The sequence below is a fragment of the Pochonia chlamydosporia genome, chromosome 4, assembly GCF_001653235.2.
Source record: "Pochonia chlamydosporia 170 chromosome 4, whole genome shotgun sequence".
Taxonomy (NCBI): Eukaryota; Fungi; Ascomycota; class Sordariomycetes; order Hypocreales; family Clavicipitaceae; genus Pochonia; species Pochonia chlamydosporia.
Genome location: NC_035793.1, coordinates 1,657,406 through 1,681,138, shown reverse-complemented (window position 1 = coordinate 1,681,138; position 23,733 = coordinate 1,657,406). Strand labels below are relative to the sequence as shown.

Here is a 23,733-nt window from a genome sequence, read left to right as displayed (position 1 = left end):
TGACCCGTGGAAACCGTGGAAACCCCAATAGAGCTCACTGTAGTGGTCGTATGAGAAAAAGACCTTGTAGTGTTGGAATAGAAAGTACCGGTAGTGCTATGCGTATATCTGTGCGAAGTCGAAACAGGCAAGGATGTATAAAGCGAAGTCGAGCTTATATTCCCCGTAGTCCAAGTAGAAGTCGTCAAGGAATTGGAAGAACTCTCCGTCAGACTGGAACTGTGAGGAGGAGTAGAAATAGTATGTGTACATCGTGAACGACTCGTATTAGTGGTAAAATATGAGCTAGATGTAGACGAAACGATCGAAATCGACCTTCGAGTAGTCTTGGTGAAGCACCTCGTGGTCGGTTGTGACGTTGTCCGCGGCCGACATCGATTCGGCAACACACAGCTGCACTAAGGAAAGTCAGAATTTATGCCTACATAAAACCAAAGTTCGATACACGTACATGAGATGAAATCACTTGCGGATCATACGTCACATACTCCGTTGGCGTGACCGTCTCACAGGTCTGCCCGTCGAGCACGGCGGAACAAAATTCCCGCCCATGCTGATACAGGGAGCTATAAAGAGCGTCTTTTGTACAAACGAGGATAATGTCACTAGCAGAAAAGGCCAGAACAGTGGGAAGAATAGCAAGGACAACAAAGGCAAGCATGGTGGAATAAGTGGTAAATGAGCGACTGGAAAGACTGACCCGAGTTAATTTGAGTCAAGGACTCAAGAATGATTACAAGTTGCGTTCCTGCTGGATGTCCCATTTTATATGCCCAATGAGCTATACAAAACAACCTTTTGGAATTAGCAGCTCGCCTCTTTTTCTCTTGGTCCGGAGTCGAAAACACGCCATTTGGAGCTGATAAACGAGCCGAGGCTCCGATAACACATCTCGCTTGTCAGAGTTGACTTTAGCGATCGACTCTGATGGGAGCTCACTGCCTAGTAGCTCACTTTGTGTACATTGAGGTTGTTCAGCTGAAATATGTGCGACGCTGATTTGGAGCAAAGCGATAACTCGACCAGTCATGTCCCTGTGGCAGTTTGCGACACGACATGTTTATGAACGCCACAGAGATTGTTACGCAACTCGACGAACTATCGCCAGATGTGTACTCCGTAGTACGAATGCTAATGTCCGGCTACCAGACTCGGGGGCGAGTGGTCTAGGCGGAAAGGATTGCCGGACGGTAGTTAGCATGAGCGGATGTTGTACGACATGGCACTCCGAACCAGAGTCAACTGCACACACTTATGCAATGGGTGAATATGACTGTTTCATTCCATCATTCAAATATTACATGACATTACCATGATGTCCTTTGTCGTAATGTCCCCTTCATGATATAATCTACCCAGTCCAATGGCCAAAACTCAATTATGTACAAAAACTTGTAAAGCTCATCTCCCATTCAGGCATCAACTATCTGAGCGCCAACGTTGTGGTGAACCCGGTGCCCGTCTGCGGCCGTTGTTGTGGCTGTGGTCTCTCGATGTAGTCCTTATTCTCGATCGTCACACTCTTCGTCATGTGGTTTACCTTGTAGACGCCGACCAAGCGAGCTGCGAGTTCAAACATGTTGTTTCTCAACGAGATGACGATGAATTGAGCGTTCTTTGTTCGCTCCTTAATGTAGTTGGCGACAATGGAGACCTATGGGCAAGACTATTAGCATACCAATTGTGAATGATTGACAGGAGTAAACATGTCGACTTACGTTTCTGAAGTCCAAGGCAGCATCAATTTCGTCCATGACGTATAACGGTGTTGGTTTGTAGTGATGCAAGGCAAAAACTAGAGCCAAACTGCTCAGCGTCTTTTCACCACCAGACAGGTTACCAATATTCTTCCAGCTCTTCTTGGGTGGCATCACACTGAACAAGATGCCTTCGCTGAAGGGATCCAGACTGTCCACAAGCTCCAGTTCTGCGTTACCACCCATTGTGATCATTTGGTACATCTCCTTTAAGCGAAGAGAGATTGCGCTGAAACCTTCCATGAAGCCCTCCAATCGTAATCTTCGAAGGTCGTCACAACGCTTCTTGGCGGCGTCTCGCTGGGTAATTGCTGCTTGAAGATCTGAGGACCGAGCAGCGTGCTCCTCTACTCGACGGCGGTACTCAGCCAAAACACCGAGGTCGACGCTGACATTCTGGGTCTTTTCCTCCAAGGCAGCAATCTCACCCTTGAGCGTTTCCTTGCTCATGTCGGCGAGCTCGTCTGGAGTGTATCTTGGCAGCTCGTAGAGTGGATTGCTGGCGGCCTCTTGAGCTGATTCTTCTGTCGCAGAGGCATCAGCCATGCAAGCGTCTTCAGTCTCTGCTTCGGGTTCGGCCATGTCTGTGTCTTCGCTGTCTGCTGATGAACTTTCTCGCTTTTTGGGCTGTTCAGTCTTGGCGGGTTGCTCTGTCGGACTGGGGCCGCCAATGAGATCCTCAATGTTCTGCAACGCCAGCTTTGATAACTTGTCTTCCCAGTATCGATGTCGCTTTTGGTTCTCAGACAGAGTCTTTTGGTTCTCTTCCAACTTGTTTCGCATCTCAATCTCGACGGCGCGACTTTTGTTGAGTTCGGCTGTCTTCGTATCAAGTTCCTTCTTGAAAGCCCTGAGTTCCTCCCTTCTCGAAGCCAAATCGGTCTCTGCTTCTTTAACTTGAGCTTTGAGCTCGTCGGACTTCTCCCCCTGGTTGTTGACATCAGCCTCCAGCTTTTCCGTCTCTTTCACAGCATTCTCTAACTCTTTGTTGGACTTGGCCATTTCCTTTGCGAGCTTGACTTTTTGTTTCTCAGCCTTGACTCGGCGGACCTCAGCATTTGACATCTCTTCGTTGCTGGAGTTAATTTGTTCCTTGAGATCGTCAACCTTTGCACGTTGGCTTCGAAGCTTCTCTCCACCAGCTTCCATGATTTTGTCCTGCAGGGCCTTGATCTCTGCCTCGACGCTGGCAGTTTCGCCATGAAGTTGCTCAATTTCTGCATTGAGTTTGGCGATATCCTTCTCCAGAGCCGTAACACGAGACGAGTCCGATGCGGATGGCTGGTGTTCCAGGCTCACTTCCTTGATGCGTTTCTTTATGTCTGAAAGTGTTCGAGTAGCACTTTCAATCTCAAGCCGAATTTTCTGCATCTTGGTCTCAAGTTGGGGGATTTTCTCATCCAGGTCCTTGATTTTACCCTCGCACTCGCGCTGGTACTCCTGAAACTCTTGGAACTTGGTTTCCCAAGAATCGCGGTCGCTCTCAAGCTTCTCGACCTGCTCTTTCGTAATGTCTGCAACGATTTTGGAAGACATCAAGCCCTTCTTCACGGTAGTACCACCGCCAGACATGGTACCAGACTTGTCAATGAGCTCACCAGCCAGTGTCACAACTCGCCATCGCTTGGCACCATATGCGATACGGTTGGCCTGGGCCAGGTCGTTGGCAACCAATGTATCCTGCATTGCGTGGTAGAATGCCGGTCTGAACTTGTCTTTTGCTTTGACTAAATCAAAAAGGCGTGGTGCGTCCTCTGGAGTCTGGATGGGAGACATATCACGAGACCTGAGTTTGTCCAAACAGATGAAATTACCGCGACCCAAATTATTCTTTCTTAGGTACTCAATGCACTGCTGACCGGATTCAACTGATTCAGTGACGAAGTTATCCAGTGCGGAGCAGGCAGTTGAGACAGCGACGTCGTACTTTTGGTCAATGGTTCCCAGGTTGCCAAGCCGTCCATGGAAGCCATCGATTCGACCGGATTCTTTCATGCGCATCAAGGCGGTCAAGACGTTGCCGCGAGCTTGGGTACTTGCCAGACTTGAACGAGCTTCATCGGCCTTTTGTCGCGTATTCGATATCTTGGCCCTCATCTTTGGTTCTTGTTCAGCCAAAATTCCGAGTTCCGACTTCACCTTTTCAGCCTCTTCCTGGAGTCCGGCTTTCTCCTTTTCGCAGCCCTTTAGCTCCTTGACCTTTGCTGCCTTCTCTGACTCAATGGTGGTGATCTTGCTTTCCAACTCCTGAACTGCAATGGCACCCGCATTGGCCTTTTCTTTCAGGATGTTCATTTCACTCTCCGCCACGGCAATGGAGGATTGCTTTTGATTAATTTTCTCCATCCAAGGCTCCAGTGACTTTTGCTTGGCCGCAATTTGGTCGGAGAAGGCCTGTGTTTTGCCTTTAAGGCTGTCTCGGATTCTGGCCAGCTCAGCTTCCTCTGTCTTCACTTGGGCCTCCAGGTCGGCAACCTCTTGGCTTCGAGTCTCGATGTCTTGGTTGCTCTCCTGAATAGCTTCATCCGCGTCATTGGTTGAGTGTTGTGCATTGTTGATCGTCCTTTGAAGCTTCCTCTGTTTCTCGACAAGAAACTTGCGCTTCTCATCAAATTTGACGCGCTCCTGTTCAAATTTGGCAAGCTCTTTTACAAGAGCATGGGTTTGTTTCTCTTGCGTCTCGACCTCCTTGCTTCCTTTGGAGTACTGTTTTTCAAGATCCTTGATGAACTGCTCACTACCCTGGTGCTTCTCAAGCTCTGCATCCAGCTGGGCTTCCACTTGGCTGATAGCTTCCTCAGTAACGGCAATATTATCATTGCATTCGTGAATGAACAGTTGGTATAGAGCGGATTGCTTCAGGGTCAGTTCATTTTCGTCGCGAACATAAGAGAGAGCTATGTCTTTTTTGTCTTCAAGACCATTCTTTTCCTTTTCGACGTGCTGAACTCGCCCGCTTTTCTCGACGCAAATGTCATTCAAGGTTTCCACCTCATTCGCCGACTCTTCGATCGGAGTCTTGTATTTAGAGGTGCCAATAATGTCTTCGAGGTACTCAAGCAGGCCATCTTCATGCTCATTGGCGGCTTTTGACTTCATCTGAGCAATGGACTCAACTTCTCCTTGAAGAATCAAGAATCGCTTATGGTCCAAGTCGACCCCATGATCTTTGAGTAACGTCGTGACAGTTGTAAAATTAGACTCCTTCCCATTGATGTAATATTTGCTCGTATTGTTGCGGAAAGCCTTTCTTGAAATGATGAGCTTCGAGTCGGGAATAACCTCGTGGCCGGTCGGCCTGTCAATGACCTCCTCAAAATGTACCTCAACTTCACAGTACTCTAGATTTGGATGCTGAGCAGAATTATGGATCAGGGCAGAGATTTTACCCTGTCGCATTTTGCTAGCCCTGAAACCAAACACAAAGAGTAAAGAATCAATGACATTGGATTTGCCGGAGCCGTTGGGACCAACGACAGATGAGAAAGATGCGTGGAAGGGGCCAACTTCCTGGCGACCAGCGTAACTCTTGAAATTGTTCAAGACCAAATGAGTCAAGACTATTCGAGACTTTGGAGAGGATGGTAGTTCTTCAACAAACGGAATGGTCGTCGTTCGGGACTTGAGTACGATGTCCAATGGCTTGTCCATAAATGAGTCAAAGGGCTTGATAGGCTTTATGGTTGCCTGCGTTTCTTCCGCGTTGGGAGCCGTATTCACACTGGCAGCCGTGATATCTGCCAAAGGTGAACCATGAATCTGAGTTGCTTCTGGAGACGCAGGTTGCTTTGGCATTGGTGGTGCGGGATCTTCTGTAGGTGCCATCGACGCCCTGGGAGCCGCGCTCTTCCTCTTCCTTGGCGACGGCTTCTTCGGGGGCGTTTGAGGGGCTTGCTGGATGGTTGTGTCGGCGTCGAAAACCTGGCTTGGTTCTGGCTCTCCTTCCAGCTCATCGGGCTCGGTTGGTGCGATTGACTGTTTCTTGACACGAGATCGTCGGGGTGCAGGTGCTGGTGTAGCGGCTGGCGCAATTGAGAGTCGCCCACTGCGAGTCTGGCGTCGAGATGTCCTCGAAACTTCTGGAGTATATTCGACTTCGTCATCAGCGCGAACCTTTGTGGTGTTACCAATTTCGTCTTCGTCGTCGGAGTCGATAACAGCCGCCCGCCTTGTTGCGGCGCGTCTGGACGGCCTTGTTGATGGTGCCGCCGACATGGTGTGTGTGTGAGTCGCTCAAAGGAACGACTGGTATTCGGGGAGTGCTGTATGGAAGAAAAGAAAATTATGAATTCGATGATAAACCGCCCGTCTAGCGGATATGAAAGTGGCCTGTCTTTCTGACTGGGCACAGCAACGGTCGCGTCGAGACGGCGCAAATAGTGTGAGAGTAAGTTTGAGAGTCAAGCGGCTTTCGTCGCCCCGCGTCTCTCAGCTTTGTTTGGAAATATCCTAAAGGGTCGTATGTAAACAATCCAGGAGCAGCCCCACATGCACGACATCACCAGCCACGACGCCTCACCTCACGTCTCACTTCCTTCAATTTCCGCACGTGACTGCGCAACATGGTGCCTGGATTTGGTGCTAGTTCCTGTCTGTCGCGAAGGAAGATTTAGTGTCTTTGTTGAAGAAGCTGAGCACTGCTCACAAACGAACAATTCCTTTGCATTTAAGGATATCTGAAGCTGAAGCCATGTTCAATTATACCGATTTTCACGATGTTTTCCCTACTGGGGTACATCATCCTTACGACCGCAAGCTGCAACACGACATTGAAGCTCATCGAAAGAATGTGGAAGGCCTCTTGTTCATTGACAGAGTGTTGAGAGCCCTCGGTATCTCAAAAGGTAACTAATGCCTAACTTCACCTCATTGCGAATGGTTTTTCTGACATAACTTCCTTTGACAGCGAAGGCATATCCCCCGAAGACCGAGAATGCACTCCGACAGCTGCATCAACAGATTTGCGACGCGGGCATGTCGATGCACCACAAATTCTCCTTATTATACTACATTCTTCTCGATTTCGACGATGCAAATAAAGACGCCTTTGTATCAGGGAGCTTTGCTAGCTTGTCTGGCATGCCGGCTAATTACCAGCTCTTTATGAAGGGTCTGTGGCACATGGATAGAGAAGAATTCACAGTAAGGCTACTATGATCAATCATTTGAGGCACATGTCTAGCTGACGCTTATCACACAGAGAGCTGTCGAATATGTAGCTCATCCGTCGTTGGAACCAGACTTTGCAGACGACATCATCATCACGCTCATCAAACGGGCGCCAGACCAAGACTTCAGCCTCGCGCTATCGTATTTCTACTCCGTCCAGCCCATTTTAAAGACTCCTGTCGCTTTAGAGCTCCTCTTCGACGCAATGGCTCGCACGAACGTCACTCAGGCGCTATTGTATTCACGAACACATCCACAGCATACAAGAGAACAACTTTTCCGCCGATGGATTTCACGCGTACTCGATAACGGCCGTCGCGAGGACTTGTCCAGTCGCACAAGCGAGCTGGCATTTATGCCCTTTGATAATTTGGAGGAAACGTGGTTTGAGGAATACCTCACTGTGGGCGAGGGGAGAAATCTGAAGAAGGCAAAGGACACGCTGCTGATTCGCAAGATTGCCTGCGATCGATTCTCTGATGTGGCAAGGATCCGACCTAGCGGGCAATGGGCCAGTGTTTTGGAGGGCATTAAGGGAGGAACTGAGGGTCAAACAGACTAGGTACTGGCATCAAGTGTAACATTTTGGGCCTGTTTATGCATAGCGATGGCGTTGGGGAAGACTGCATCTTGCCGTGCTCGTGCAAGTAACATCACGTTCAATAGAAACGTTTTCTAAACTGTCAATGGAGCGACATTCTACAGTGACAATTGTAATGAAGCCAATTGATTTGGTTTATGGTAGTGTTAGATCTACTGGTCCTTGACCGGCAGGTTGTAACAAGGGTACCATCAGAATCTGATCTGACATCACCTCGCATCCTTCCGTCCGGCAGATGATCGTCATCAAGGGGTTACGTTGCCGGATTCTGGTTACATGACCTGCCAGGACAGGCTATTCCGCACGGTGACGTACGTTGCTTAAATTTCAGCAATCTCGAGGCATTATGGCATTCATCTTGTTCTAGAAGCACTTTATTACTTGGCATTCAACGGCGTGTGCTTGATACCCACATTTGGGCGTTATTGTCAGGACTCAGGGCTGGGACAACCAGACCAAGGCGTGGGTCACTGGCAATCACATTTGCATAGCAAAACAAATGCTACTCGTTTGAAGGGTGTATACAATTTCGAGCTAAATTCTGCCCGTCACGCGGGTTGCAAAACTCTGACTAACACATGGCCTGCTAACTTGTGCTGCCAGACTATTCTACAGTGGCGTACATCTAGATATTCCCGTCCTAAAATAGCCCCCGGAGATTGAACATGGGAGGTATAGCCAATCCCCCGATACGTCACTTGAAATATTGGATTGACATCCTAAATCTCTCACATTTCACCTTTCTTTTCAACTGTCTCGTAGCATGCTTACTTGCCACTCACCCCCAGACTGTAATCCCCAACCTCCGCAGTGTCCGCACAACTCGAACACTCTGGGGATACTGCGGAGGACTTCCCAACTACTCCGTAGCATTACCCTCATCCTTTCCATCCGCCCGTTCCGGGGTAATGGCGGATGAGAAAGCAGTCTGAAAATTTTCGATGAATGTCACCATGGAGTAAGACGCTGGTGGAGTCGTTGAGGCTCAGGCGGCTTTCAAGCAGTTGTCGAGGAAGTGTGGAACGCGGTGGAGTTGATGGAGACTATGCCGAGACTGTGAAAACCAATGCCTGCCATGGGATTGCCGTTAACCTTGGATGAGTCCACCTTGGGCGAACGTTACAATGGGTTTCGGTGAGATTTCAGGTTTGGACCGATATGAGCCGCGCATACACCACAAAGCGATTTATTGTGGGCTGACATCATGTCATGTTTAATCCTCTAAGTGAACAAGTGATGGTGAAGATTCTACTGAAGATGATTGTATACATGCAAAGATGCACTTCTCTAAAGTCTAAATATCTTGTCTATCGTAAATGGCCAGCTCACACGTCAGAGGTGAATAGTCACATCTCACAGCCCCTTTGAAAGTAACCTCGCCCCGTCAAAGGCAGGCTGATTGACAGTCTCAACCTGCCCAAACTCTCCAAGCTGCTTCTTCACAACTTCAACTAAAGCATTTCTATATGCTTCATCTTGCATCAAGCCACCAGCGAGCACAAGTCCGCATCTTGACACGTTAATACGTTGCCCCTTTGCCAGCAGACTCACCAACTCAGCTAGGCTGACGGCTCCGCCGTTCACGATTTCCCTTGCATCGTCATCCGTAGCAGCCATGGAGAGCACAATCTTGGCAACCCCAGCTATCCGCTTTGTCGTACCCAGTGCCGCATCTTCGGTCCCATGGAACCCAGACGCAGGCATGACGATGGAACTGAGGAGATCATCTGGATTACTCGTGGGATACTGATCCTTGAAGTGTTCGTAAATTGCTTGTGATAGCGGGGAGAGAGATGGAGCAAGAGAAGAAGTGATTCCATGTGTCATGCGATAAACGTCTGTTTCGTGGAGGGTTTTGCGGAGAGCCTGTCGGCCGATACCGTAGCCTGAGCCGTCGTCACCTAAAAGATGGCCCCATCCGCCGACACGAGCCTGGCGATGGAAGCCGGATTCTGTGCGTTTGAAGCTCATCCCTATGGAGCCGGTACCAGAAACAACTACAATGACAGAGTCGATGTCCTGCTTCATTGACACGGACGCGGACAGGAGGTCAATGTCAGCTGTGACCTTGGGAGGTTTCCCAGGTGGTGTCTTGACAAGTTCGTAGATGGCATTGTTGAGTGACTGCGTTAGAGCTGGTCGTTCATACCCGGCGATGCCAACCCAGACTGAATCGAATATGATGCTGGAAAACTTTCTACCTTTTGTTACGGAGCAGTTGTCAGTAGCTTCCTGGATAGCCTGCGACATGGACGTGATGACAGCGTCTAATCCAATGCTTGACCTGTAATTGAACCAAAGTTAGTTCACATGTGTTGTGCAATTGCCTTCATTTGTGTGAGTGAAGTGACTTACACGTTACAGGGTCCTGCAACGCCACACCCTGAGACACCTTCTCTCGACATAATAACAGCCTTGCAGCTCGTGCCACCAGCATCTACACAGAGAACAAGACCATCATGTTGCACCTCCTTGCCGGCATTCTGTTGGCTCTCATGCTCCTCAAACACCTTTGCCAGAACGCCCTTGTGCCGCAACAGACGGGCCTCCGCCTCAGCAACAGGGACATTCAAGACGATAGTGGCAGCAGCAAGTTTAACACTACCATGGCAATCCTGCAGCACTTTTTCAAGCTCTTCATCAGACTGCACGCAACTGGGTCCGGCAATAAATCTTATAATATTCTTGGCGCGCTGTTGTAGTTTGATGTTGGTTGCTCGAAGATCCACCATCTAATGCAATAGGTCAGTTTGTTCATTTACCTTCCCAATCAGGCAATTCCCCAGAAGACTTACAAGATTGCCATATGTTTTACCCAGCTTAATCATGATACCAGTGCTAATCATGTTGAGAATAAGCTTTGTTGCCGTGCCGGCCTTCATGCGTGTGCTGCCGGTGACCACCTCCGGTCCCGTCACAGCAGCAATCAGATAATCGGCATTGCCTTCACTTCCCACAGCTGACGGCTCAACGCAAACAACTCCAACAGTAACACCGCCTGCTTTACGGACATACTCCAGTCCACCGAGGACATATGGCGTGCGTCCAGAAGAGGCAATTCCAATAAGCGAGTCTACCTGTGGATCAAAGTTGCAGGCCTTGAGATCGGCTTCTGCGCCGGATCTGCTGTCCTCGGCGCCCTCCTTGGCATGTCGGAGGGCATAGTCGCCTCCCGCAATGAGGGCGACGAATTGATCGGGAGGAGCCGAGTATGTTGGCGGGATTTCCGACGCATCTAAAACCCCGAGACTGATTACGCGAGGGTCAGCTCTGCACCAGGTCCAGGGTTTGTGGTGGTGCGAAGAGGGCTTGTTGCCAGGATCTTTTGGATGGTGAATGACTGACTGACAAGAAAAAACTCACCGGCCACTTGTGCCTGCGCCAATGTAGAAAACACGGCCGCCGGAGCGAACTCGCTCGGAAAGTGTTTCAATAGCCTGGGCAATAGCTAGAATACATGGCTCGACGGCAGCAGGTATTCTGGAGTCTTCTTGGTGTAGGATCCGACAGAGTTGCTCTGTAGAAACGCGGTCGATGGCGGTGGTTCGCGGATTCCTTGTCTCGGTCTGGAGACCAGCTAATTGGACAGTCATTTTAATCGAGAAAGTCCACGGACGGGGGACAGCTGAAAGTCACAGGTTGTGAGTGGGAAACGAGGGGAAACGAGCAATCAATAAAAATACAAAAAGTCACCCGAGATGCAATCCCCAATTTACACCAAACTCCGTCACCACGTCAAGTCTGTCATCAAACGGTCAGCTTTGCCTGCCCACGAAAGACACACCAAACCACGCCATGATTATTTTTAGTGCGGAATCAGCGCCAGAGGTCCGCGGCCGGTAATAAAATCCACAGTCATAATTGCCCGTTGAGCCCGGTAATGGCTGGCGTGGCGCCTATCCAACTGCCATTTACGGCCATGATTACTCCGTACCCCGAGTGCAAGTCCTCCAACTCGAACAAGGTCAACACGGTGGCTTGCCGCCATCATCGCAATGGTAGGCTCGTTCAGGCAAGGTGCTGTAATCATTTCACTCTGATTCACCAGACCTGCCCATGATATATATTATTCCCCCCAAAATGCACCCCGCAACTTCGCCCTTTCGGCTCCATTGCCCCGTGGGAGCCGGCGAAAAAAGAATTTCTCACCAGACCACACAACCAGACCTACTTATCAAAGATTCCCCGATGATTTCTGCTGAATCCAGTTTGACCCAGTAGTCCACTTTCCTTCCAGACAAGTACAGCACGATTGGCCGCGAGTCAAGACATAATCCCCCGGGGCTCCGCCTAGCAACACACCTGGAACTTTGATGCTTGTGGAGTTGAGCGCCACCATGTAACGTGTGAGGATTTGCAGAAACGTGCTGTTCTGTGGTTTTGCCTTTTACCGCTATGGAGTACTCCGTAGATTTCAATGCCAACCATGTGCCAAGCTGCCAAGCTGGGGGGCGCCGAGGGTGTGTGTTCCTGGTCCTGTAGTGTGAGATCCCCTGTAGATTGACCTTGTCGAGATATATGATCCATTGTAACCCCAACTTTTCTTTCTTACTTTTTAAGTCCGGTGCTTCTGGAAAGTTTAAGTTTTGGGATTTTCATTCATTCCCCCAGAATCGTAGTTGCAGTCGTTGAAACTCCCGGATTCACAATGACGCAGTCACACGAGATGGAGCGCGTGGCTACCGCCGACAACAAGCCTTCGACTGTTCACGAGGCCGATAACAATGCAGCTCAGAATGTCGACAACAAAGAACGAGCCATGTCTCGTGAAGAACAAGAGCTGGGCTTCCAACCTCATCCTTCCAAGATTGTTCGCTTCTACTCTCATCCCTGGACGCAGATTCTGCTCATCTCCTTCATCTGCTTCTGTCTTCCTGGAGTATGTTCTCACTTTTCACTCCCACACCTGAGAATATACTAACTTGTTCTTTAGATGTACAATGCCCTCACTGGGCTCGGCGGTTCAGGACAAGTTGACTCAACAGTCGCCGCCAATGCCACAGTTGCCCTTCTCTCTGCCACAGCAGCAACTGCTCTCACCATTGCCGGTCCCATCTTCTCTCTTCTCGGACCCCGTATCAGCTTTCTCATCGCCGGCTGGACATATGCTTTGTACAGCGGCTCCCTCCTCAGCTTCAACCACAGCAAGAATGGCGGCTTCGTCATCGGTGCCGGCGCCGTGCTCGGTGTTGGCGCATCCTTCATCTGGATCGTCCAAGGCGCCATCATGACCACCTACGTCGAAGAGTCGCAAAAGGGCCGCGCCATCGCCGTCTTCTGGATCGTCTTCAATCTCGGCGGTGGAATCGGCTCCCTCGCCTCCTTCGGTCTCAACTACAACTCCAAGTCTGGCACTGTCTCCGATTCCACCTACATCGCCCTCATGGTCATCATGCTGTTCGGCTGGCTCCTCGGCGTCTTCATCTGCTCGCCGTCCCGAATCCGCCTCGCCCAGCTACACAAGGCCGTCGAGGTCGAGAAGCACACCCTCAAGGGATCATTCATGACCGCCGTCAAGACCATTGCGAAATGGCGCGTTCTCTGCATGCTGCCGCTCTTCTTTTCCGCAAACGTCTTCTACAGCTACCAGCAGAACCAGGTCAACGGCGAGACCTTCAACATCCGCACTCGATCCCTCAACGGCGCCTTGTACTGGATCGCCCAGATGCTCGGCGGCCTGTTGATTGGTCTTATTCTCGATCTTCCCTGGTTCGATCGTACCACGCGCGCCAAGCTCGGCTGGGCTACCGTCTTTGTAACAGGCATGGTTATCTGGGGAGGAGGCTATCAATTCCAGAAGTGGCAGGATGCTCGCCGGGCTTCTGGCCACCACCAGGATGTGGACTACAAGGACGGAAGCATTTCTACTGGTCCTATTTTCCTGTACATCTTTTACGGAGCATACGACGCTTTGTGGCAGGGCTTCGCCTACTGGCTCATTGGAACCGAGTCCAACAGTTCTGCTCGTGCTGCCGTTCTCGTTGGAGCGTACAAGTCTCTGCAGGCGGCTGGTGGCGCCATGGCCTGGCGTATTAATGCTCAAAAGGTTGCGCCCATGAGCCAGTTTGGAATGAACTGGGGTATGTGTATTGGCTCGTTGGTTATTGTGTTACCGACTGTGTGGACGGTTTCAAAGACTACCACGACTGATGATGAGGCGAATGTTACGTCGGGCGGGCAGCAGCAGCAGACTAGCAAATTGGTCACGGAGGAATAAATCTAGCGGGATGAGATTCCCGTGTTATATAGTTGCATAGCGTAATATTACCAACCGAAAGGATCTGGTTTCGTGTTTAAATCATCCTCCTACTGCTTATTGATTGTGCGTATGGCGTCGACACTCGTGGATACCTAGGTATGCAGCATGTATGTACACCTTCGTGTGCATGTGTGTATATCCGTAGGATTAGTTACACCTAGGTGACCTAATAGTTGAACAATATGTAATCAAACAACAATGATGGTCGGCAGAGCCAGTTATACTCAACCGTAGGTGGTCGTGAGTGGTTTCTGAGGCTTACTATGCGGCCATCAATTATACACACCAAGCAGCCGCATGAGGTGGGTGTCTTGAAACCAGATCGCAAACCAATTCAAGAAGGTCATAACAGTTACTCTATTCCATTTCGCAATCAAAGTACCGGCATTGACAAGTATGTACGAAGAAGCTATGTACGAAATACCAAGAGGACAACAAGCTCATGGCAAATACCCCCGAAGAAGTGAATCATAATACTGATATCCCGTTCCACTAGGCGGTTCAAACGAGTAAATATAGTTTGCCCACCACGGCCCTCCTGCCCACCAGAGAGCACCCAGCCACACATCACTATTCGACTGAAGATGATTCAACAAGCCAGTAACGGCTGTCTTGCAGTTGTCGTTAGCTCCGCCTGCAAACTCACCGAGAACACCAAGCTTCTTGTTATCACGGAGCCACTTTGTCGCGCTGGCAACTCGCTCCTGGCCAATGGTGCTGCTCACACAGTCTGCGCTTGTGCCAGAACCATCGCTATCCAGATACTGGTGCATTTCGTAGATGAGTTTGCCTTGTGGGTCTGACAAGTCCTTCAAGTTGTCATTGACGGTAGCCCAGGTCCATGCTCCAGAGTACGAGTTGCCCTCCACGAAGATGTACTGGGTAGTTGCTCCGGCAGCTCTAATCCCGTCAATTGCGGCTTGGTTCAGCTGAAAGACAAGAGTTTGGTCCATGTCGTGGTATTCGTTGTTTGTGTCGAATATGACTCTGGTATTGGAGCGGAAAGCAGTTGCCAAGTTCTTCCAAAACGCCTCAAAGGCGTTGACATTGGTGATGATGTTTCCATAGTAGCGACCAAAGTTGTGGGGATCAAGGATGGCATAGGCTCCTTGGCCGGTGATATAGTTGACAACATCGGTCAGATTGGCGAGGTATGCTGTCTGGAGGGAAGATTCCATGGTGTTGGCAGCCATTTGTTCCATGGAAAAGGGAAGTCGAAAGATGTTGTAGCCCTCTTTGATAAGCGTCTGTTCAACGTTACTATCTTGACCAGAGCAAGCATGGTGATACTATTTGAGGATACTTACACCAATGGCATTCTCGTCAGGAAATCTAAAGTCCACGCCCCAAACACCGGGATACTTGCCCTGTCCAAACTCTGCAACACTCTCGTCTACACCAACCCACCTCAATTTACCTCCAGACGATGGAGGTGTGGTCGTGGTGGATGGCGCAGAGCTAGTCTTTGTGGAAGATGAAGGAGTTCCCGGAAGGCATTGGCTATACCAGTCGTTGTTGTAAACACAGGTATAGCCAGAGATGCATGTAGTCGGTCCAGTCCAGCCTTTACCGCCGCACTGCCCGTATGCTCCAGACTGGGCCGCGATGCCAGTAGCGAATGCCGCCGCGGTAAGAACGAACCTCATATTGACACCAAGAATACGTATAATGAATATATACAGAGGAAAAGAGGACTTGAAAAACAGTCTGTGAACAGCAGACTTGGGCTGATCTACTGTGCATGCTTCATCAAGGCGACAAGGAGGACATTTAAATACCTACCCAGGTACGTATGTGCAAATATGACATCGGGACTACGGAAGGAAATATCGCTGGTAGAACTTGCCATGACGGGCGGATAAAATGGATTTCTTGCCCGCGACAGCTTTACTTGCCTATCTCAGTAAGCTGGTTAACGAAAACGAATGTCGCGATGTTTCATGTTTCAACGGGTAAAGTGAATTCATCTAGTGCGGCCCGTCGGTGCGAAATGGCATCGAGCCGTCAACCACACCCACACGGAAAATCAACAAACCGCGTAGGGGCGCATTCGCGATTTCCAAGGTCAGAAGATCAAAGGCCACGTTTTCATATTCCCATAAATGAGGAAGTAATTGTGAACCTTCAAGGCGACCACTTGGGTGAAAACGGAACAGCAAACTGGCGGTGACCAAAGTGCTTCTTCTATTTTCTTCTTCTCGCCTTTTGACAAAAAAGGCAGAAACTCCCATCCTCGGTGAGGCAGTGAGAATTCAGAGAACTAGGACGTCGTGGTGTGACAAGACGTCAACTGGTTGAGGGTGAACGAGGTCCGGTGACCACAGGGCTGAGGCGATGACTGGTGTGACAACATGAAGTGAACATTTGAATATTTGAACATCCATCTGCGAGTGCGACGAGTGCGACGAGTGCGACGTTTGGCACAGTTGACATGCTCGGCTTTGATCTGGTCGAGTAGCATCAACGGCCATGCGGCTCAAGCAGTTGCTTCGTCCTGTCGTGGGCCAAGGTTACTTGGGGCTATAATTGTCATCAGCAGGTAGGACGTCGGTCGGAGCGATGCTGATTGTGCGAGTTGATGACGTCGAGAAGATTGCACAAGGGCTTGAAATGTTTCTTTTCCTGGTCTGCTGGTCGGTCAAGCGAGTGCGACATCGGCGTTGGGTACTCAAGTAATTGTCGCTGATGAGATGAAGATGAAAATGAAGCAGCACATGCCGACAGTTGAGAGTACCGACAAACCTCCCGCGTGGCCATCTGACTCTTTGCGTCCCAGAAAAATTGAAGTCGACATCTACAATTTGGATGCCTGGCAGCAACCGAGTGAGGCGTCGAATTTGCCCCTCGACTTGATCACATCAAATCCACCTCATTCCTTGGCTGCAGTTGTCCGCCTGGGGCGCATATCTGTTCGATGGCGCATTTATATTTCCATCGCCAAGTGAGTGTGATTTCCAGACGAATGCTCTGTGTTCCACCAAACGGCCGTTGCGGACAGCTTTAGCTCGTGTCCTCTCCTCCATCAAGTGGGTTTCCTGTCCGCATGTCAACAGCCGTCATCGTCTGCCTCTCTTCCTGTTGCCTCGAGGACGACATGGTGTGCGCATCTGGGTCCAATCTGTGCAATCTTGTGTAGCCTGCAACTGCCGCCCACCACCTCCTTTGTCCTGGCCCCCTGCATATTTGAAGGAACCCTTGTCCCTCTCTCTCTGTGCGAAATGTGGCTTCTCCATTCTTTGTCTGGTTCGATATTCTCACCAGGCTCCTTCAATACAATTCGTTTTACGCCCCCAACTCAAAGCCTGTCTTAGTACGGCATTACGGATTATTGACGCGGCATACACCAAGACAACGGAATACCCACACACACTGTCCCTCACACCCGCATCTGCCTGCATCTCATTGTGTCTGGTCTGCATCGCCTTACGAATCCACAGCTTCCCGTCCCCAGTCTATCCCATCAATCGTCTCTCATTGTCGCTGCGGATTCCCCTTGGCTATCCGCAACCTTGTCGCCGCCAGTCACCTGCGCCACCCCGCCCCAGGTCTCAACTGCACGAGTCCTGTGGAGGCTCTGCCATCAGTTAGCCGTCTCACTCTGGCAGTGCAATTTATTATTGATTCCTTGCGTCACTGTGTCTCTCCAGTCCGTACTGTACTGGCTCAGAGACGGCGGTGCCTGGCTCTGTCTCTATAGGTGAGATCTGCAGGACATGGCGCTCGCTGTGTCGCGCCTGCCCTTTCAACAGCGACCTGACCATCGATCGCACTTGCCTCAAGTTGACTTGACTCCAAATTTGTACGAGACAGCTGCTGACTGACACCCCGGTCTCGCTTTTCAGCTAAACCGCCTTCTTCTTTCCTTCTTGACGATTTTCCATTTTCCAATTTCTTCCCCTCTACAACTTGACTCTTCGCAAATTTGACTCGACTCATACTTGTAACAGTACGTTGGTCTCTCTTTTTTGCTCCTTGTCTTCGTTTGCTTCCATCGACTTTAAAGCTCTTTCTTTGCCTTCGCATGCATTCCCCCCTTTACATGCGCACTGCGCTTGGCAACCCCAGGCCAGAAGCTCACCAACCAACCTATAGAAATCTCCGATAATCTAACCCCAGAGCTGCGTTTGCCAGCAGAGTTCCGAAGTACCGTGGGTAGCCCCCTCCCCTTTCCAAGAACCTTGTGTTCTCACCTCCTCGCAGAAAAACTGTGCAAGCAACTAGCAGTACGCCAGTAGCGACCATGTTTTCATAAAGACACGGCAAATTTACCAACATATTTCAACATTACAGGCTAACATGTCCTGCCTCTCATGGTTTTAGTTGCATGGCAAAGTACTCCATACCCACCACCGTACTCAGGAAGCGCAAGTTGAGCACGCGACAGCTGCCAAATCTGCCAGAATATGCGGTCAATGTACGCAGTAAGAGACCACACACCCTCGCAAACGACCAAGCCGGGGAGATGAACGTGATTTCCATATGCTCCTATCCATCTCAGCCCCAGGAACTGGATTCTGAATCAACCATCACGTCCTCCAATGGTAAAGGTGGTCCAGCTGCCAAGAAGCGCAAATGGACAGTTTCGATTCGTGTCAACAACAATCCACCTACATCGGCATGCATTGAGGACCCATTCCTCGAGGCCGACTACAAGGCCGTGTTTGAGCAGTACTTGCGGATCTCAGACCGGCCTCGTTGGACCACCCAGAGCCTTATTCCCGACCAAGAGGGTTTAGATGAAATAGCCTTGGCTGAGGAGCGGATTGAAGAATATGGCAAGGAATTGTTCGATCAGCTCGATAACGCGACAACTTTTTTCCAAAAGAACGCTCCTGAAGCTCAGGTTTACGTGATTGAGCGTCATGACAGCGATGTCATCAATCCCGCTTTGGGCGGGATCCATTGCCTGGCCTGGGAGCTGCTGGAATCTGTGCGGATATCTCGTCTGCCCAAATTGCACTTGCGTGTGACCCGAGTTAGCGACTTTCCAGCTCGCCGACTGCTTCAACCGCCACGACCAGGAGGCAAACGGCTAGCGGGAATCCAATCAGACCCAAATGCCACCTTTAACATTCTCCTGGTCATTGCTCGCGACTTTACTCGCACTGGTACCGAACGAGAAGCGGAACCTGACTTGGCACAATGGCCATTAATGAATTTTCAGAAGAAGCTTCGAAGTCGCCTGAACCTTGAAATTGTGCGACCCGGCAGTCTTGAGGAACTGGCTCGCCATCTGGAAATACGAGCTAAACAGAACGTCGAGTTCAACTTAGTTCACTTTGACCTACATGGACGAATTATGCGTAATGAGTAAGTGGGAATATGTTTTCTTTTCCAAATGCCTATCGAAAGTTTTCATCGTCCTCTTGATATATTCATGGTTCCGGTTGCTGACCACCAAGACCTAGATCTGGCGTTCTAGTTCCCTGGCTGTTGTTTGCAAGGCAGCATACTCCCAACACACCCACCTTCTCAATCCCACAGACCCAACTCGCCAAAGCTGAAGATGTGGCAGAGGTGCTTGCACGATATCAGGTTGAAAATGTCGTACTGAATGCTTGCTTGTCAGCATACAACCGGTCCGGCCCAGCTAGTAACTTGGCACACATTTTTTTACGGTACGGTATTTCAAACGTCTCAGCAATGTGGTTTTATGTCCATTCGAAGACGGTTTCGACCTATGTGTCAGCCTTTTATGACATGTTGCTCATCAAGTGCCTCGATTTCCACGTGGCAGCCCAGCGAGCGAGGGAGGCATTGCGGCAGCAGCCGTCTATTTTCACAGGACGGACTTACCAGGATTTTTTCATCTGCGTCAACTATGCGCGCGACGTACATAGAACCGACAGCATGATGCGTGAGGTCAGCCCTTCACCTTCGGCCAAATCACACGAATCAACCACGTCCACGTCAAACAACTCTGCGAAGAGCTTTCGAAATGGCGTTTGGATAAAGGCGTCGCCGCGGCTTGGGGACAGTCTCATCTTGGGAGATGAGCCCATCATACGACTCCAACTGCACCTTTTGGAGCTCGAATACAAGCTAATGACGTTCAAGATTGTATATGCCAGTGACCTACGTAAGGTCGGATCGGATTTGAACGGGACGATCGAAAGTATGGTCAACATGTGGCTCAACACGAACCTCATTGATGAGGTGCACTACTATAAAGCCAAAGACTTTGGAAAACGTAGACTCATATCAGGCGGCGTCTCCGTTTCTCCGAGAGAGAAACGCACACGAATGAGCAACGGCGGGCCGCTTCAACGATTATTTCCCCGTGCTGTTGGCGCTCTGAGACAGACACTGCATATTGTGAGGGAGGTCGACAGTGTAGTGGATCCTGGAATTCAAGCAGATGAGCTGGACAACCAACGGCGAGAAGAGCGACGTTTCTTGGCACAGGAGCGGCTGCAAAAGTTTGCCAAAAAGCTGCACGAAGATGGCCACAGCTACATGATCTTCTTAGGGGGCCAAAATTCCCAATGGTGGGAGACATATCTCCAGGCGCTGGAGGGTGTCTGGTGGCTAGATATGCCTTGGAGCTTTACGTTACACTCCAGGTATGCAAAGGAGATGAAGCCGTCCGTATTAGTGGACGAACGACAGCCAGCCGGACCAACAGGACTCGGCCTTCAGTAGCTCGGCTCGCCGGTTACGTTTTGGTCTTTTGTGTTTTATTTCAGTCATTTTCATCGACGCATATTCTTGCATTTGGCATGAACGAGACAGCGAGAACGACCAAGATTTCATCGCAGAGGCGGTTTATAGATAAAACGGTATCAGGAAGGGATTGCACATGTATACTAACTAACTCATTGGCATTGTTTCAGAGATTGGTTCATGGTGTTTTATTTGCTATAATCATTTTAGGGCGACATGCATGGACCTGGCGCGCGACGGCGGCTTTTGCTTACCTTGGTTGGTGGAATGTGTGTTATTTGCATGGGCGTGAGAACTGCGACTTCTTGTATTTTAGTACTTGGTAGAAGTAATCTACAAAAACTCAAGTGTTCTTTGCGGGTTAGTGCTAACGGCCATATGGTGATTCGATGTTAGTTCTTACTTTCCATGTGCTCAGCCAAAATGATTGTGTCACTTGACATCACTCGCAATGGCAGAACTCTGTTCCCGTCGGCGCAACGTCCGAACCCGTGTCTCTTGGCTATTAAGCGCCTGCATCAATTCTTCACAGGCATTGGGCTGAGATGTGTTAGTTGCATGACTACCAAATAGTCTGCAGGATGTTTAACCGAATACGATGGAGGTCGGGGGAGGGTGGAGCTTGTGTGAAGCAGCTTGACCTGAGTTGAGCTGACAGCTCCGATGAAGCTCAACAAAAGATGCTCCCCTCCTTTGTAAAACATTGCCTCGTATCGACAGTTCAACATAGACACGAAACAAATCCGTTGCTCTGAGCTCCTCGATGATTCATTGTCAAACTGGCCCCGAAGACATTCAACCATAGCAGCAAGCAGCGTGCCAAGCCGGAGGAGAGAAAGAATCGTCGTTCAATTGCTCCATCACGTGGGGAATGCTGATGATCTCCCGGTTCGGACAGTCAGCGACTCAGTGAGCTACCGTAAGCTTGGTGACGTAGTGGGCAATTTTGTTTCAGTCTAGCTGGCCACTTTTCACCTCGGCAACTTGTTGGCCATTATTACTTCTTATAAGCTGCTGCTTCATTGTGGCACCTTTTCTAGATTCGACTTGTCTGCAATTCATGGGCTGATGCTGTGTATTTGGTTTTAGCGGCGCATTGCAGCGACGATTGACGATACAAGGTTCTTTTGATTGGCGTGGAGCTGAGCGACGGGACTTGACCTTATCCTGTGGCGAGTGTGGTCTTCGAATTCAGCTCAATTTCTGCAATTGAGCGAGCAGCGACCTTGCAAAGCGAGAAAACGGTACGCTTGTTAGAGCTACTTGACGCAGCTGGCTCTCGTGTCCTCGGTAGCACGAGTACAAGCACAAGCACAAGCTCCATCGGGTGTACCGAGACGGCGCAAACGACAAGAAACCATGAGCTCAACGGCAGACGTCTTGGCCAACGGCCACGAACACGAGCGCATCTTGCGTCCGCGACCGCGAAAAGGAAGACACGCACAAGTTACACGAACCGTATCCAGTGAGAGCGATGCTCATCTAGGCTTACCGGCCGAGAGCGCACCAGCAAGTGGGTTGACAAGGTGAGCTTGCTGCAACACCCAACAACACCAAAACTCCATGTCTTTGATTTCACAGACCACCAGCTAACATTGATATCCAAAACCCAGCGGCCGTTCTACTCCCATCCCCGAAAACGCACCTCCATCCGCAAAATCACTCTCCTCAGCACGCAAACTCGCCCGTGCCGAGCAAAAGCGCCGCATCTTCCCTACCATCGAGTACGCCTCGCGAGTCTCGCACTTTGACCCGGAAAGCGACTACCGCGACTTCCATGGCTTCTTCAACCTCTTCTGGATTGGCCTCGCCATCATGGGCATCACGACCATGCTGCGCAACATGAAGGACACGGGGTACCCTCTCCGCATCCAGATATGGACCCTCTTCACCGTCAAGCTGTGGCACCTTGCTATTGCGGACTTCCTCATGGTGGCGACATCGCTCGTCGGCCTGCCTCTTCACAAGATCTTTCGAACGGCACCCACGGGGGGAGCATTCACATGGGCAAAGGGCGGAATGGCCATCCAGAGCATATACCAGGTCCTCTGGCTGGCGCTCTGGATCGCCGTCCCCTTCCTCCTGGAATGGACGTGGACAGCCCAAGTCTACCTCCTGCTGCACACCATGGTGATGCTCATGAAGATGCACTCCTACGCCTTCTACAACGGCCACTTGTCCGAGACAGAGAAGCGCCTCCGCTCACTCGACTCCCCGAGCGACAAGTCCGACCGCAGACCAGCATACGTCTACCCAACGGCTAATCTTCGCCGCGGCAGCATATCCGGCATCCCAACCTCCCAGAACCCCTTACCTGAGAAGAAACCCTCCCGCAGAAACGGCTCCTCCTCAGACGACGAGAAATCCGCCGACGAGAAATCCGCCGACGAGATCGAAATCCTCCGCGAGGCACTCGCCCGCGAACTCACCTCCCCCATGGGCAACGTCACATACCCCCGTAATCTCACCTGGACCAACTACATCGACTACCTCTTCTGCCCTACCCTCTGCTACGAGCTCGAGTACCCGCGCAAGCAGCACATCAACTGGACATCGCTCATCTACAAAATCATCGCCACGTTCGGCTGCATCTTCCTCCTGACCGTCACGTCCGAGGAATTCATCGTGCCCGTCCTCGCCGACGCCTCCCGCCGCCTCAACTCCCCCACCGCGCTCTCAACCTCGGAAGCGCTCCTCATCCTCGCCGAGTCCATATCCTGGCTGCTCTTCCCCTTCATGCTCACCTTCCTGCTCGTCTTCCTCGTCATCTTCGAATACGTCCTCGGCGCGTTCGCTGAAATCACTCGCTTCGCAGACCGTCACTTCTACGCCGACTGGTGGAACTCGACCGACTGGATGGAATTCTCGCGCGAGTGGAACGTACCCGTGTATTCCTTCCTACGGAGACACGTATACAGCGCTTCTAGGCCGCATACCGGCAAAATGGTCGCCACAATCATCACGTTTCTCATATCCGCCGTCATGCACGAGATCGTCATGGCATGTATCAGCAAGAAGATTCGCGGCTACGGATTCATCTGTCAGATGCTGCAGTTGCCCATTGTTATGCTGCAGCGGACAAAGTTTATAAGGGGGAGGCAGACGCTAAACAATGTCTGTTTTTGGTGCTCAATGATTTTGGGCCTCAGTTTGGTAAGTTGAGTCCTACCAATGCAAGGATGTCAATGACTAACATACAGAGTAGATGTGTGCACTGTACGTGCTGGTATAGCCGTCATCTTTTCACACATATGCATACTGGGTTGAAGGGCCCATTGCCGCGT

General features: G+C 50.5%; 10 protein-coding genes across 10 annotated transcripts; 4 read left to right on the top strand and 6 right to left on the bottom strand.

Annotated features, from left to right (window-relative positions):
• Positions 1–285: 285 nt before the first annotated feature.
• On the bottom strand, positions 286–661 carry VFPPC_14327 (hypothetical protein; the record flags this gene model as incomplete). The annotated part of the gene is made up of 2 exons (XM_018292096.1): positions 286–393; positions 452–661. 2 exons carry the CDS (start codon positions 659–661, stop codon positions 286–288), a joined length of 318 nt encoding a protein of 105 aa, XP_018143462.1.
• Positions 662–1,423: 762 nt separating this feature from the next.
• Positions 1,424–5,972, bottom strand: VFPPC_14326 (nuclear condensin complex subunit Smc4; the record flags this gene model as incomplete). The annotated part of the gene is made up of 2 exons (XM_018292095.1): positions 1,424–1,654; positions 1,719–5,972. The coding sequence occupies 2 exons, from the start codon at positions 5,970–5,972 to the stop codon at positions 1,424–1,426; spliced, it is 4,485 nt and encodes a 1,494-aa protein (XP_018143461.1).
• Positions 5,973–6,447: 475 nt separating this feature from the next.
• VFPPC_14325 (nuclear pore complex assembly domain-containing protein) lies at positions 6,448–7,488 on the top strand (the record flags this gene model as incomplete). Its single annotated transcript, XM_018292094.1, has 3 exons — positions 6,448–6,601; positions 6,664–6,899; positions 6,958–7,488. 3 exons carry the CDS (start codon positions 6,448–6,450, stop codon positions 7,486–7,488), a joined length of 921 nt encoding a protein of 306 aa, XP_018143460.1.
• A 1,392-nt stretch (positions 7,489–8,880) lies between these two features.
• On the bottom strand, positions 8,881–11,120 carry VFPPC_07940 (glucokinase regulator family protein; the record flags this gene model as incomplete). Its single annotated transcript, XM_018286725.1, has 4 exons — positions 8,881–9,811; positions 9,883–10,259; positions 10,323–10,776; positions 10,891–11,120. The coding sequence occupies 4 exons, from the start codon at positions 11,118–11,120 to the stop codon at positions 8,881–8,883; spliced, it is 1,992 nt and encodes a 663-aa protein (XP_018143459.1).
• Positions 11,121–12,175: 1,055 nt separating this feature from the next.
• VFPPC_07938 (MFS transporter) lies at positions 12,176–13,744 on the top strand (the record flags this gene model as incomplete). Its single annotated transcript, XM_018286724.1, has 2 exons — positions 12,176–12,406; positions 12,461–13,744. 2 exons carry the CDS (start codon positions 12,176–12,178, stop codon positions 13,742–13,744), a joined length of 1,515 nt encoding a protein of 504 aa, XP_018143458.1.
• A 482-nt stretch (positions 13,745–14,226) lies between these two features.
• Positions 14,227–15,432, bottom strand: VFPPC_07937 (glycoside hydrolase family 5 protein; the record flags this gene model as incomplete). Its single annotated transcript, XM_018286723.1, has 2 exons — positions 14,227–15,033; positions 15,094–15,432. The coding sequence occupies 2 exons, from the start codon at positions 15,430–15,432 to the stop codon at positions 14,227–14,229; spliced, it is 1,146 nt and encodes a 381-aa protein (XP_018143457.1).
• A 2,678-nt stretch (positions 15,433–18,110) lies between these two features.
• VFPPC_07935 (TPR repeat-containing protein) lies at positions 18,111–20,428 on the top strand (the record flags this gene model as incomplete). Its single annotated transcript, XM_018286721.1, has 2 exons — positions 18,111–19,096; positions 19,195–20,428. The coding sequence occupies 2 exons, from the start codon at positions 18,111–18,113 to the stop codon at positions 20,426–20,428; spliced, it is 2,220 nt and encodes a 739-aa protein (XP_018143454.1).
• Positions 20,429–20,967: 539 nt separating this feature from the next.
• Positions 20,968–21,252, bottom strand: VFPPC_16013 (hypothetical protein; the record flags this gene model as incomplete). Its single annotated transcript, XM_018293766.1, has 1 exon — positions 20,968–21,252. The coding sequence occupies one exon, from the start codon at positions 21,250–21,252 to the stop codon at positions 20,968–20,970; it is 285 nt and encodes a 94-aa protein (XP_018143453.1).
• A 148-nt stretch (positions 21,253–21,400) lies between these two features.
• On the bottom strand, positions 21,401–21,773 carry VFPPC_17870 (hypothetical protein; the record flags this gene model as incomplete). Its single annotated transcript, XM_022429544.1, has 2 exons — positions 21,401–21,616; positions 21,657–21,773. The coding sequence occupies 2 exons, from the start codon at positions 21,771–21,773 to the stop codon at positions 21,401–21,403; spliced, it is 333 nt and encodes a 110-aa protein (XP_022285402.1).
• A 35-nt stretch (positions 21,774–21,808) lies between these two features.
• VFPPC_14324 (sterol o-acyltransferase (APE2)) lies at positions 21,809–23,681 on the top strand (the record flags this gene model as incomplete). The annotated part of the gene is made up of 3 exons (XM_022428914.1): positions 21,809–21,975; positions 22,063–23,602; positions 23,655–23,681. 3 exons carry the CDS (start codon positions 21,809–21,811, stop codon positions 23,679–23,681), a joined length of 1,734 nt encoding a protein of 577 aa, XP_022284385.1.
• Between the last annotated feature and the right edge of the window lie 52 nt (positions 23,682–23,733).